Raw genomic sequence first — 13,933 nt, forward strand, 5'->3', positions numbered from 1 at the left:
CTGGGGAAATGTTGAAAAAATATCGATTCCATCAGGAAACTCAAGGGGGTCTTGATATGATGTTCAGGGAATCTTAGATTTCAAAGTTGACATGAAGATGTATTCATGGACTGGTCCTGTTCCACAGACAAGGATCCTTTGACAGAGGAAAGACATGAGTTATAAGTTCCAAGATTATTGTGTTGATTGAGGACAGCCCCTACTGACTTGGCAGTGGCTTCTACCTCCATGACATTTGACTTCGGAGATTTGGGGTGGTTGGCAGAATTGCAAAATGCTAGGGCTCCTGGGCACATTTCATAACATCAGCTGGAACAGAATGTATACAGGAGTGGTAGATCTGATACTTCAGGCAAGGTAATCTAAAGCGGAGCACCTGAAGATGACGTGGCACAATTTTCCCGGCAAGATGGACCCAGTGGTTGATCTGTAAGGTGCTCCAGTTGATGGCTGGATGATGGAGTCTAAGTCAAGTCATCCAAGTACAAGAGGACTGGATGCCTTAGGTAACACATAGAAGTGAATATCATATTGGTGGTTGTGGTCCTGTGGCCGGGTAAGGATTATCCAAAAATGGAAGAAATAATATGAGGAGTAGTCAAGCCAGTAGTAGGGCAGCCACATTGGCATAACAGCGAATCCTGAATAAAGTTGCCTCCGGCTCCAGTATCTATTAAAGCTTCAGTTTGAACTGAGTATTTCCCAAAGGTGAGGGACACTGGTACCATCAATTATGGAGGGGAAGCAGGATGGTGAAGAACTGCCCTCCCAACTAGACTTGTTTCTTCGGAGTTTCTCGGTCTCTTGGGGCACCAAATGAAAAAATGTCTCTTGGCTGCACAGTAAAGGCAGAGGTTATGCCATCTTTGCCTTTGTTTTTCAATTACCAAAAGTCGGATGTTACCCAACTGCATGGGCTCTTTGAAGGCAACAATCTTTGGTGGTTTTGGGGAAGACTCCGAGTGACTTAGCAGACTTAGGAGCTACAGGAGTAGCCTGATAGGAGCTCTTTCTCTCTCGAGCTTGTTCCTGAAATCTCAGATCTATTCGAATAGCCAAGGCAATATGTGCTTCTAGGGTCGGGGAAAGGTCTCCCAGATAAACCTTGCCAAAAAATGGCAGTTTGACTATCTTTGTCCCAACAGAGTTCAAAAGATAGGGTATGAAATTCTACTGCATATTGCTAACTGAGCAAGTGCCTTGATGAATATGAAGAAGTTCTGTGGCAGCGGACGAGACATGACCGAGATGGTTAAAGATCAGGCGAAATTGTTGTGGGACGTTATCAAAGTTCCTGAGGAGTAAGTCATCTTGTTCCCACAAGGGAGAAGCACAGGCAAGAGCGAGCCCATCCAATAGGGAAAGCATATACATAATCTTGACGCAAACAAAAAAAAATATGCCGGCTGTAATTCAAAATACATTCTGCAGAGTTTGAGGAACCCTCTGCATTCCTTGAGGTCCCCACTATACCTCAGTGGTGGTGGAAGCTGTATCATGGTCCAAATGGGTGCTGGTGCAGGATTTGCCAGAGCTGGTACTGGGACTGAGGTCGGATGTTGGGCTTGTATCACATCTAAGCACTGAGATCATTACTTGTTCAAGTTGCTGCTGGGCCTGTTGCATGAACCTGTTCAGCAGACCATTCAATTCAGTCTTTTGTTTCTGCATCTGGGTGGCCAACATAGTGATGGCCAGTTGCGGGGACGCGTTCATTGAGCTCATGGCCTCAGCAACCGGTTGTGAGTGACGTGAGCATGAGCCCCTCTTGCAGTGGCATAACTGATGCAACCTTGTGGACAGAAATAAGGGCTGCACCAACAGCGGGCAAATGAGTCTTTGCACGAGCCAGACTATGATAAATCCAGAAGACTGTGACTATGGTCAAAACCGAATAGCTGGCCAAGGCAAGAGACCAGACAAGGCTGAAACTGAAAACAGACGTGAAGCAAGGCTGAGGCTGAAGCTGAAGTCAGATGTGGAGCAAGGCTGAGGCTGAAGTTGAAGATGGATGTGGAGCAAGGATGAGGCTGGAGCAAGACAGAAGACAAGACCAAGGCGGAAGACTGGAGCAAGGCTGAAGACTGGAACAAGGCTAAAGGCTGGAACAAGGCTAAAGGCTGGAGCAAGGATGAAGACTGGCATGCGACCTTTGCTGAGGTAATCCTGTGTTGGCAGCTGGAATTTAAATACCCGGCTGTGTGACATCATCGGAGAGAAGAGATTTCAGGTTGGAGGAGCGGGAGGGAGGATTGGAGTTAGGGAGAAGAGGAGGGAGTATTGGGTATGGATAGGTGGGAAGACTGGGCAAGTAGAAGAGGGAGGAAGGTTCTGGGAACTTGGGGAAAACAGAATGGTGAGAAGGTGGTGATGGGAGTGAGGAGGGGGCAGAGAGGGAAGTTCTGAGTTCACAGGGCCGGCGCTTCCCAATAGGCAAACTAGGCGGTTGTCTAGGGCGCCAGCCAGTAGGGGGCGGCAAAGAGCAGCCATGTGGGGCCACGAGTGGCGCCTATCCCACTCATGGCTGAGAGGAGTAGAGACTCGGCCACGAGCGGTGCCTCTGTTTATGCGTGAGAGGATTTGTGTGTGTACAAGAGAGCAATGGTGTTAGTGAGAGAGAGGGAGGGAGCCTGTGTAAGGGTGTGTGTGTGAATGAGACAAGGAATGTAAGTGTGTGTAATAGAGGGGGCCTGTCTGAGTGAATGAGGTCGGGGCCGGAGCTGAGGCCTGGACTGGGGAGGGGGGGCACAAGGCAGAAGGTTCGCCTAGGGTGCCTAATACCCTTGCAGCGGCCCTGTGAGTTCTTACATAGAAACATAGAAATGACAGCAGGAAAGGACCAAACGGTCCATCCAGTCTGCCCAGCAAGCTTCTGGTAGCATCTGTCGTGCCATACAAGTCCCCTCATACTTATCAGTTTCCCAGACCATCAAAGTCAGGGCCCTTGTTGGTTGCTGTTTGAGTCCAATTCTCTGTCACCTCTTGCCGTTGAAGCAGAGAGCAATGTTGGGAATTGCATCAAAAGATTCAGGCTTATTGGTTAAGGGGAGTAACAGCCACAACAGCGAGTTACCCCTCTGCTTATTTGTTTTCCCAGACAGTAAAATTCAATGTCTTTGTTGGTTGCTGTCTGAATCTTATTATTTTATTTAATGTATCTTTTATTCTGCGATTTCCACTGTGTTGTTCATCGGGGGATACAACAATCTCCAAATCAGTTTCAATAAATGGATATTTTAAACAACAAAATTAAGGCAGCAAATCATTGTGAAATCATAAGATGATTAGAAGCAAGGACTTACGTCTTCAAGATTACAGGTAAAAGAGGAGGTTCTGGGATCCAGAGCGGAAGGTGTCCCTTCTCTGATGCCTTGCCCCTCTCCCCACCCCATGGTCCTTAAACTCTCCTTTTCTTCCTGTCCCCATCTCAGGTACCCCCACACACCCATGAACTCTCCCCCACACTCCCTTTCACACACTCCACCCTCAAATCCTTCCATTTAACCTCCACATACTGCCCCTTTACTCAAACCCCCGACAACCCTCTCTAGTCACCTCCCTAAACACACACTGACCCCATTATTCAAACACCTGTCAGGCCCCTCTATTCACCTCCCTAAACTCACACTGACCCCACTATTCAAACCCCTGCCAGGCCCCCCTATTCACCTCCCTAAACACACACTGACCCCACTATTCAAAACCCTGCCAGGCCCCTCTATTCACCTCCCTAAACACACATTGACCCCACTATTCAAACCCCTGCCAGTCCCCTCTATTCACCTCCTTAAACACTCACTGGCCTCTCAGCTCTCTTTACCCCTCACACTGATCCCTCTATTCAAACCCCTGCCAGGCCCCTCTGTTCAGCTCCCTAAACAAACACTGACCCCTTTATTCAGCTCCCTACACATACTGACTCCTCTGTTCAAACTGCCAACAACCCCTCTACTCGACATCCCTTACCCCTACATATTTATTTATTTATTTGTTTGTTTATTTATAAAATTTATTATTCGCTTTCCAATTTTGTGGTAAAAATTTCTTAAGTGATGTACATGTTTATCTAGCACCTAAAGTCATACAAACAATAAAACAAAGTACATCCATTAAAACAATAAAAATAGTAAATCATGTTACCATCCCTCTATAACAACCATAAAAATGCCCCACCAACTCAGACTCTAGACCCCTTAACTTGAAGAGCATTCCCTCTATTCAGATCCCTGCCGGATCCTGTATTCAATCAATCACTCAAGCTTCTCTATTCAAACCCCCACCGGCCCCTGAACTCAACTCCTCTCCACCCTCTCTATTAACCCCCCTCCCCCACCCATCTCCTTCCCAAGTACTCCTCCCCTCCCCCCCCTTTCACTGCCTGGGCTGCGGAAACAGGAGGAGAGCAGCGGCAGCATGTGGGCAGCGTCCTCTTCCTCTGCTGCCAGGCCCTGGCCGCAGCTTTCAGCCAACTCTGGCCCTGGGCAGCAGAAGAGGAGCACACGGGCTCAGTCTGCCGCGGCTGCTCTCCTCTCCTTCCTGCAACCCAGTTAGCACAGGCTGGGGAGGAGTTGCAACCTGCAGCAGGACAGCTTTCCTGTTCACAGCCCAGCCGAAGTTTGTGGATGCCTTCCAGGGCAATTCTGTGGACACTGTCAAAATTCGTGGGAAGAAGGGGGTTTCTGCGGCCCTTCTTGTCTCACGGGAGACCCGGGGGGGGGGGGGGGGGGGCCCGAGCACAGTTCATGGTGTCATTCTGAAAGCTGAGGGTGGGAAAGGAAGAGAGATGGGGCTTTCGGGAATGGTTAGGGGCAGAGAGAGAGACATCAGTCCTGTTACGAGCGCGCGCGGGCGCGGTCGTCTTGAGCTGGTGGTGAGCCCTTGGGCCACGGCAAAATCTAGGGAGGAGCCCCAGCCACACCGTGGGAGGTGAGCTGGGCAGGCATGGTGAGCCAGGCGGGTACAGAAGCAGGCACAGAGTCTGACCCTCAGCCGGACCTGCACGCCCATGGTAGCCAACACTGGGAAGTTGACTGATGAACGGTCCTCCGACTGTTCCCGGCCCTTTCGGACCTGCCGCTGGGAACGGCAATGGGCAGCAGGCCGGACAGAGGCGAGGGCAGACAGAGTCCTTTACACTGAAGACGTCAGACGGGGGCTGAAGCAGACATCCAAGACAGGCTGAAGCAAGATGTTGGAGACATCAGGGCAAAGGCTGAAGCAGACATCATAGACAAGGCAGGTGCAGACATCATAGACAAGGCTGGAAGGAAACATGGCACTGTCCATCAGGGCGCCCTACTCAGCCCACCTGTGGGACTGAGTCGCGGACCACCCCGTCCCAGACACGCCCTACACAGCCCAGGAAGGCTGGTCGCGGACCACGCTGAGGAAAGGAGGGTGCAGGGAAGACAAAGCGGAAGATCCAGGCGAGCAGGGACTCCGATGCTGGGATACTGACATCCGAAGCCCCTTCGGCTGGCAGGCAGGGAAGCTCAAGAGCCCGGGGGACGAATCCCTCCTGTTGGCCACTCCAGGGCCCAACAGGACAGAAGGCTCAGGAACCAGACGAGGACATAGGGCGGAACACCCGGAACTGGAACAGGAACGGAATCAGGCAGCTTCAGGAACAGACATCAAGGCAAGGTCAGGAACAGACATCAAGGCAGAGACACTGGACAGGGACCCATCAAGGCATAGGCGATCACGGAAGACCTGGATCGGCAAGGTTACAGACGACTGTAGAGCCCGATCCGAAGGCCCGTTGCAAATGACAAGGAAGTCCTTATATACTGGAGGTAGAAGGCAACTCCCTGGGAGGAGCTTGCCAGGACCGCCCACCGCTGGCCCTATAAGTGGGGTAGAGAGCTGCGGGCCGGCCCCTAGGAGAAGGGCGTCGCCAAACAGGAAGTCCAAACGCTGGCATGCAAGCCACAGGCACAGCTAGGCCTCTCAGGCCCTGGAGCAAGTCCCGGATGGAACACAGGCGAGGCCCTGGCTTCAGAGCGGCCTCCGGTGGAAGGTTAGAGACCACCTGTAGCGCAGCAACAGGGGGGATCGTAACAAGTCCGTACAGAGCAAAACATTACATAAAAAGTCAGATCTTTTGAAGCTGTGCATACACTTCACACAGATTCATATCATTTAGCATCGGTCTTGTAGCATTCGTTAGAAAAGCTTTCCGGGAATATAGTGTTAGCATTACAACTGCAGTCTACGGTAGCATTTCCCAGCCCAATCCTGGAGGCCTAGCTCACCAGCCTGGGGATAGCCACTGGCTCTCTGGTGCACGCAAATCTATCTCATACATATTCAATACGGATATTCAGGATAGGGTTGGGGAAACATTGGTTTGCTGTAATTCACAGCGATGAAACTGCTAGGCCTTTCCTTTCTGTATCAAACAATTCTTTTTCCTTGTGTTTTTTCAGCTTCTGAATAATGGTACATCTGGCAGCTGGGGGACAGCCTTCAAAAATAGCCCTGTCAATTGGATCAGTCTGTGAGGCTGCACAGTGCTGTGCCAATTAATGCACATAGGTAACCATGTCCCTGATGCAGAGGACACAGAGTCAATCCAAGTCAGAGCCCAGGAAGTTATACATAACTTGCAGAAGGGTCACACGCTAGGGCCACCGGATATCAGAGCTCCGTGAGTTGTCGCAACCACCCAGCTATTCCGCCAGCACATGATACGTGAATCTGGGTGAAATACATATTTTCTTCATGATGCAGTTCTTCTTGTTAAAATCCCACTACCTACTCACAGGAATACATAAAGAAAAAATGATATTGCTAATGAATGAATACATAAACAATTTTCTGTTTGTGGGCAAGGTACCTGAATGAAGTGATTGAGAACATAATGTAACTTCAACTACACTCTTTGAAGGGGCACAAATGGGTCTGAAGACAGTGCCAGGAAGCATAAAGCACTGTAGTGTAGTCTTCAGTATCATCTATCAAGAAAACTTGGGAACACATCAGTAGAAAAGGCACAAAGAAAAGAAAATCCCTCCCTTGAGCTCACTGTATGATTCATCTATTGCAGTTTTAATGACTATCTATCTATATCAAAGGCTTGTGTCAGTCAGTCAGTCAGTCACACTCTCATGTCTGTCTGTGGTCACCAAGTTGTGCCTGAAACAAACAGTGGAAAGTGCACTGTCCATAGACAATGTGCTCTGTCTGCAAAGTACTGTGGTGCACAAACACTCACACATACAGGTATGCATGTATATTCGTAGGTACAGGCGCAAATGCTCAGAGGCACCAACACAGATACATGCAGGTAGACACACACTAATACAGGTACAGGCACCCACAAACACATACTCCCCAAGCACACAAAGACATACCCACAAACTCCCCCCACATACACACACACACAGGCTGTTATTGACCAGACAACTCAATCAACGTCAGCTAATGTTTACTAATATGCTCTGTCAGTGAAGCCTGTCCACACTCCCACACACAGACAGGCAGGCATAGGGGCAGACACATAGAAGCACACAAACTTTCTGTCTGCCAAGCCCTGTCTCTCATGCTCCCAGACACAGGGACAGGCAAGCATAGGCATAGACACATAGGTGTACACAGTTGCATACAAGCTCACATATACACATAGGCTCACATATGCACGCACCTATGCACAGACAGGCACAGGGACACAGACAAGCAGACACACATACAGGCACTGGCACCCAGATAGAGAGGCAGAGGCATCCACATGGATACACAGGCACTGACCCTTGCACCCATAGGCACTAGCACATACTTATATGCAGGTGCACGCGCGCACGCACACACAAGGCTGTTATAGACCAGACTACCTGAGCAACACCGGGTACTTTTCGCATCTCAAAAAGGATATAGATATACTGGAGAAAGTACAGAGAAGGACAACCAAAATGACAAGAGACATGGAACGGCTGCCTTATGAGGAAAGGCTAAAGAAGTTAGGGCTGTTCAGTTTGGAGACGAGACGACTGAGGGGGGATATGATAGAGGTCTACAAAATCATGAAAGGACTTGAACAAGTTAATGTAAATTGGTTATTTACTCTCTCAGATAATAGAAGGACTGGGGATACTCCATGAAGTTAGCAAGTAGCTCATTTAAAACAAATCAAAGAAAATTCTTTTTCACTCAGCGCATAGTTAAGCTCTGGAATTCATTGCCAGAGGATGTGGTTTCAGCAGTTAGTGTTACTGGGTTTAAAAAAGGTTTGGATAAGTTCCTAGAGGAAAAATCCATAAGCTGCTATTACGGTAATTAATAAGCAAAAGTAGCTTGTGATTTATCTAATGTTTGGGTACTTGTGACTTGGATTGGCCACTGTTGGAAACAGGATGCTGGGCTTGATGGACCCTTGGTCTGACCCAGTATGGCATATCTTATGTTCTTATAATAAAGTAAAACTTGCAAACTAATCAGAGGAGATTCCTTTTTCCTACCCCTGTCCAAACACATCAACTGTGCAATGGAGCCCAGTTCTGCCTGTAAGAAATATGGCCTTGCCTTTTCATGGCAGTAAGAGCCAGAGCAGGTGTTTCCATAAACTGAAATATAATACCTGTTTTCTTTCCCAGCAGCAGCTTTTGTTTAATTATTCATATGCACATCAGCTTTTTGTAATCGGCTAAAAAAAGAGCTTTGTTTCATGTACATTTATTTGCATCCTGACAATAAAGAAAAACAACCTTGTGCTGAGCTGCTCACTTACCCACAAAGGAAACGCTGCAGCCACTTGCGTCTCCATCTCAGTTAAAGACCAACTTTCATGGCGAAGGACCCTGGAGAGTCGGGAGAAAGCCCAAAGGACAGGAACAAAAAATGAGATGAGGTCTAGGTTTGAAGGACTCAAGTTTATTTTATTAGCTTGTGTTTATTCTGCCTCTTCCTAGAATTTCTGCTCAAGGCGGATCACGACATATTAGACACCAAGGGAGCCTAGAGAAGACGGAAGGGTGACTTGATAGCAATCTTCAAACACATAACAGAAAGTTTATGAAGGGGAGGGTAATTCTCCAAGAATGCCTATTACAAGAAGTAATCACTGACTTTATATGCAGTCGGAGAGATTTAAGTTAGGCATAGAGAGGGTCATTTTTCCAAGGGACTTCTGCAGCTGAAACAGTGCTTAACCCAGAGAAACGGCCCTTTGGAAAGCTGCACAACCGATATGCGCACAATGGATTCTGGACAGGGTTTGGATTTACTTGCTCACTCTCCAGCTCTGGAAAAGGATTGCGCCTAAGGTTTCCACACAAATCAGCAGCCGTGACGTGTGCAGGGGAGGTTTTGCTGTGACCGTTTTCAAAGCAAGCCGCCACGCATGGGTTTGCTTTGGAAACTGGTGCATTTAACGGCTTGCAAATTGAGGTGGGCTGTTACAAAATGACACCCCCCCTCCCACGGCTGGCAACTCTGCACCCAAGTGACCCTCAAGATCCACGGCGGACTTTATGCGCCTGGGTGCGCTTTGAACATCATCCCGCCAGATCCATCCGCCCGAGCCCCACCCGCTGAGACATCCGCGCAAATATTTTCCTGAAAACGTGCACACGTTCTTTTGAAAATGGAAACGTACATGTGGAAATGGAAAGCTCTCCCCTCCTCCAGTCCTAGGAACTGCTCTGCTCCGTCCGGGGGGGGGGGGGGGGGGAATTAACAAAACTTACCTGCGGGAAGTTTTGTAAAAGGCGATTTTTTCCTTTGAAAATTACCCTCTTAAGGTGAAATTTTGTAACTGCCTGCATTGGCATACAGTCTGTGTCTCACTTTTTACCCAAAGACATTTTGAAAGGGAACGCATCCACATAACTTTCTCTTTGATCATTATCCCGCAGCAGCTACTGGCACGCATTTACAGTCGCCAAGGCGCACGCATAATAGTTTTTTGTGGAAGAATAGAACCTCTCCACACCCCCACTGCAGGTAAATGTATGTGCGTAGCCCATCTCCGCGGCTAAAAGCACTGTTGATGTTGCAAATAAGACCACAAGTGAGCCACCAAAAAATGAACGCCCTGCCCTGTTCTGATGAGTGAGTGCAAGAAAACCAATGTCTCCAAGGGGAGCAGCTTCCCGCTCTCCATTGCAAAATACTAGTGGAGAAGATACCGACTGTATTTAAGGGGGAAAGATGCAAGAAAATAGAACGTAGAAGTAACCCTTGGGGAGTGCCTGCAGAGAATGCCCTGATTTAGTGGAAGTGCCAGCAAGAAGCCCTGCCTGGAAGGTCCCACTGGTTTCCCCCAGTATGGGAGCTGCTCTGGCCTCCGGTGTGTTCTTGTTGCCCGATGGCTGATGCCTCCGAGGTCCTGCCTCCTCCCGCTAGAGGCATTGCTGGCGTTCAGGCATTGTGTACAGCATTAAGGGAGTTTAAATATTTCTAGTTGTTTTTTTATGCACTATTTTACTTCATTTTGTTAAACTATATCGTTTGAAGTGCCTCTAGCTGCTCCTAATGATAGTAGATTTAGGCTTAAGCTATGATTTAGGTTAATTGAGAGTAATTTTCAATAATGTGAGTAACTCAGCACACACAGGCAAACGTAATGTGCAGTGCGAGCCACGTGGTTTATAAAATAGGATGTATAACTACCCCAAAAGTATGCACATATGTTTCAGTGCACATATATTTGACTGCAGGGACCCACACGGTTTGTACACCTATTTTATAAAAGTATGTGCACGAGGTGAATTTTCAAAAGGATTTACATGTTTAAATGTAGCTACTTTTGTAGCAATTTTCAAAAGCCATTTACCTGAGTAAAGTGCACTTACGATGGTAAATCCTATGAACATTTCAATTGCATATACTGTAACAATTTTCAAAAGCCCACTTACACGATAAACTGCATTTACACAGGTAAAACCCATTTTTAAGTGTGAAAATGCTTTTGAAAATCAGGTTCATATATTTTATGTATTAAATAATTGTTGCATAATAACCCTAAGTTTATGCATGGAAACAAGTATTTTATAAAGTTTGCTGATATACCTGCATATCTTGCTTATTAAAATACTTACTTGTGTGCACATTTCCAAGCAGCAGTTTGCCAAGACTGCCACCAGTTCAGCCAGCCCATTATCACATGAATGAGGCCGTCTCACAGTACGCCTCCTCCCTCCACCGCTTGCTCCAGATCCCCCACCCTAGAACTGTAAACAAAAGAGGACAGATTCAGTATCCATGGCTCGATCAGCAGGTGAAAAAAGCATGCATGCACGCTTGATGAGAATTTTATAATGGACCCATCACAGTAGGGAAAGGCCCCCTTCTGGGGGAACAAGTCTCTGGTGGGGTAGTGGGGTAAAGCCAGCCCCCTCCCCACACTTAAAAAAGGGACCCTTCCTCAAACCCCAGCCCCCAAGAAAAAAAGGGAGTGGGCTGCCCCCCTTGGGAGATCCATCCCTCACCCCCTACCTCTAAGACAGAGGTAGCTCAAGTCCCTGGGGATCCCATGGAAGCAGGAACGATGCCCACTCACTCCTGCCCCGGTTGACCAGATGCTTCTTTGCCTTTCTGCATGGGGGGGGACGACGACCACGGAGTAGCAGGCGTCAGCCAGTGCCATTTTTAAAATGGCACTGACAAGCTGACAAGGCAGAAGCAAGTGGGGATTGCTCCTGCACCCACTGGACCCCAGGGACATTGAGTTACCTTTGTCTGAGGATCAGAAGGGAGGGTCCATCAAATGGGGGCGCCTATTCCCTTTTGCCTGACGGCAAGGCATGAGGGAGGGATCTTTTTTTACCGCTTCTGTGGGCAGGGTGGGGAGGCAAGGCAGACTACCACATCAGGGTCTTCCACCCCTGGAAGGGGGAAAGGCGTTTTACTCATGCCAGAGGCCCTCTAATATCATGGCCGGGAGCATCAGCACACGTGATAGGCTGCCAATGCTCCCAGAAGAAAGTTAACTACACCTCTGGAAGTGTAGTTAACTTTCTGGGAATAACACGGCTTCCGCTGTTTAGCACAAGCTGCGTTATTCCCTTTGCTCATTAAGCTGCTTCGCATGTATTTGCATGCAACATTTTCCTGTGCTAATGCTACGTTAGGGTGATGATGTGCATTTTGGACTGATTAATGTGCACTAATTAGTCAATAGCATGCATTATTGCCCTAACACAGCTTAATAAATTTGCCTTAAGTCTGTAGCTTAATTTACATTGTGGTTATATTTCTTGTGCAAGTGCAAGCAACTTGACTGTGACTGTGTTGATCTTTATAAAGACACTCTGACGCTTATTTCCTTATAGACTTCCTGCCGCCACTGAGCAGACATCATGAGTTGGACATTCCTTCGAGATCTCTTAAGCGGAGTCAACAAGTATTCCACTGGCATTGGGAGGATCTGGCTGTCTGTTGTGTTCGTCTTCCGCTTGCTGGTCTACGTGGTGGCAGCAGAACACGTGTGGAAGGACGAACAGAAGGAGTTTGAGTGCAACGCCAGGCAGCCCGGCTGCGAGAATGTTTGCTTTGACCACTTCTTTCCCATCTCCCAGGTCAGACTCTGGGCCCTGCAGTTGATCATGGTGTCCACCCCTTCCCTCCTGGTCGTCCTGCACGTGGCGTACCGGGAAAACAGGGAAAAGAGGTACAAGAAGAAACTGTACAAGGACCCCGGCAGCATGGACGGCGGCTTGTGGTGCACTTACATAATCAGCCTCCTCTTCAAATCCGTGTTTGAAATCGGTTTCCTGGTCCTGTTCCACAAGCTGTACAACGGGTTCAACGTTCCGCGCCTTGTGAAGTGTGACATGGCACCCTGCCCCAACACAGTGGACTGTTACATTTCCAAGCCCACGGAGAAAAAGATTTTCCTCTACTTTGTGCTGGTCACTTCGGTGCTGTGCATTGTGCTGAACGTCAGTGAGCTGACTTATCTCATTTTCAAACACTTCACAAGGTGTTGCCTCCAGAGGTACACTCAGCGAGTGAACAAGAGTCAGTGTGAGTGTCAGAAGCTGCAGTATGTCGACCACGCTGACACGGCCTTTGCGGCGCCAGCCCAGAAGGCTGAGTCTGATGTCAGCCCCCATACTCCAGAAAGACCAGAAAGGACGATACCTGCTGAATGAATGTTTACAGTGCAGACATCATTTGGGGCTAGGTAGAACCAAGCTTTCGTCCAATGATCACAAAACGGGGAAAACTCTTTAATACATGTGGCTGTTATAGTGCTTAAACTTGTGACGTCTTTGTCAGCAGGTCCACGGAAAAAAAAACCCCTGTGAAAAAACACAATAAACTGTTGGACACAATAATATTAAGCAAATTGTTTTGAAAAATAATATATATATACAGTGTGTGTGTTTTCCATGAAAAAATAAAATGCTCCTTTACTCTATGTAGGAGGGGACTGGGTGTGATATCATGTGGTACACTCTGCCAAAGTGAAGATTAGTGCTGTGCTAACAACTGCAGTGATTATAGTAAAATAAAATGTGAAAAAAAAATCCAAGCTTCCACCTGGAGGAGATTCGGAACATGTGTCAATCTACCCCTGAAAAGAACGTCCTAACTGGTTTTACTTTAGCGTGCAGTTCTAGTAGCCATATTCCTGCTGGATTCAAATGGAGTCCTCGCTGGGCTGTGACACCTTTTAAAGGGCCAACAAAGTAGTTATTGTAGCACATGAGGTTTTTGAGACCTCATAGGAGTTTCACATCTGAAGGAGATGCCTGGGAGACCTCGCAAGCTCAAGGGATATGACATTTTTTTCTCGCTCTTTTAAAAGGTATCACTACCTAGAAAGACACAAGTGGCTTTACTTACCAGAGGAAAACAAGACCAACGCAGCCAGACCAGGCTTCCTTTTTCAATCTGAGCAACAAGTTTAGCAATTTGTGGCACCCCCAGGTGTTTTAGAAGCCTCCAGAGTTGTTTTATTTTGTATGACTTCACAGGTCCCTCAAGTGAG

The 13,933-nt window shown here is 47.9% G+C and overlaps 1 protein-coding gene across 1 annotated transcript in view; it reads left to right on the forward strand.

Moving 5' to 3' along the window:
• Positions 1–13,360, forward strand: part of GJB7 (gap junction protein beta 7) — a 54,516-nt gene extending 41,156 nt beyond the window's left edge. Inside the window, exon 2 of the mRNA XM_029595465.1 lies at positions 12,270–13,360. Within this exon, the coding sequence (XP_029451325.1) occupies positions 12,297–13,091 (795 nt within the window). The 5' untranslated portion in view covers positions 12,270–12,296 and the 3' untranslated portion in view covers positions 13,092–13,360. The remainder of the gene's footprint in view (positions 1–12,269) is intronic.
• Positions 13,361–13,933: the final 573 nt, after the last annotated feature.

This window comes from Rhinatrema bivittatum, chromosome 3 (genome assembly GCF_901001135.1).
Source record: "Rhinatrema bivittatum chromosome 3, aRhiBiv1.1, whole genome shotgun sequence".
NCBI classification, from domain to species: domain Eukaryota; kingdom Metazoa; phylum Chordata; class Amphibia; order Gymnophiona; family Rhinatrematidae; genus Rhinatrema; species Rhinatrema bivittatum.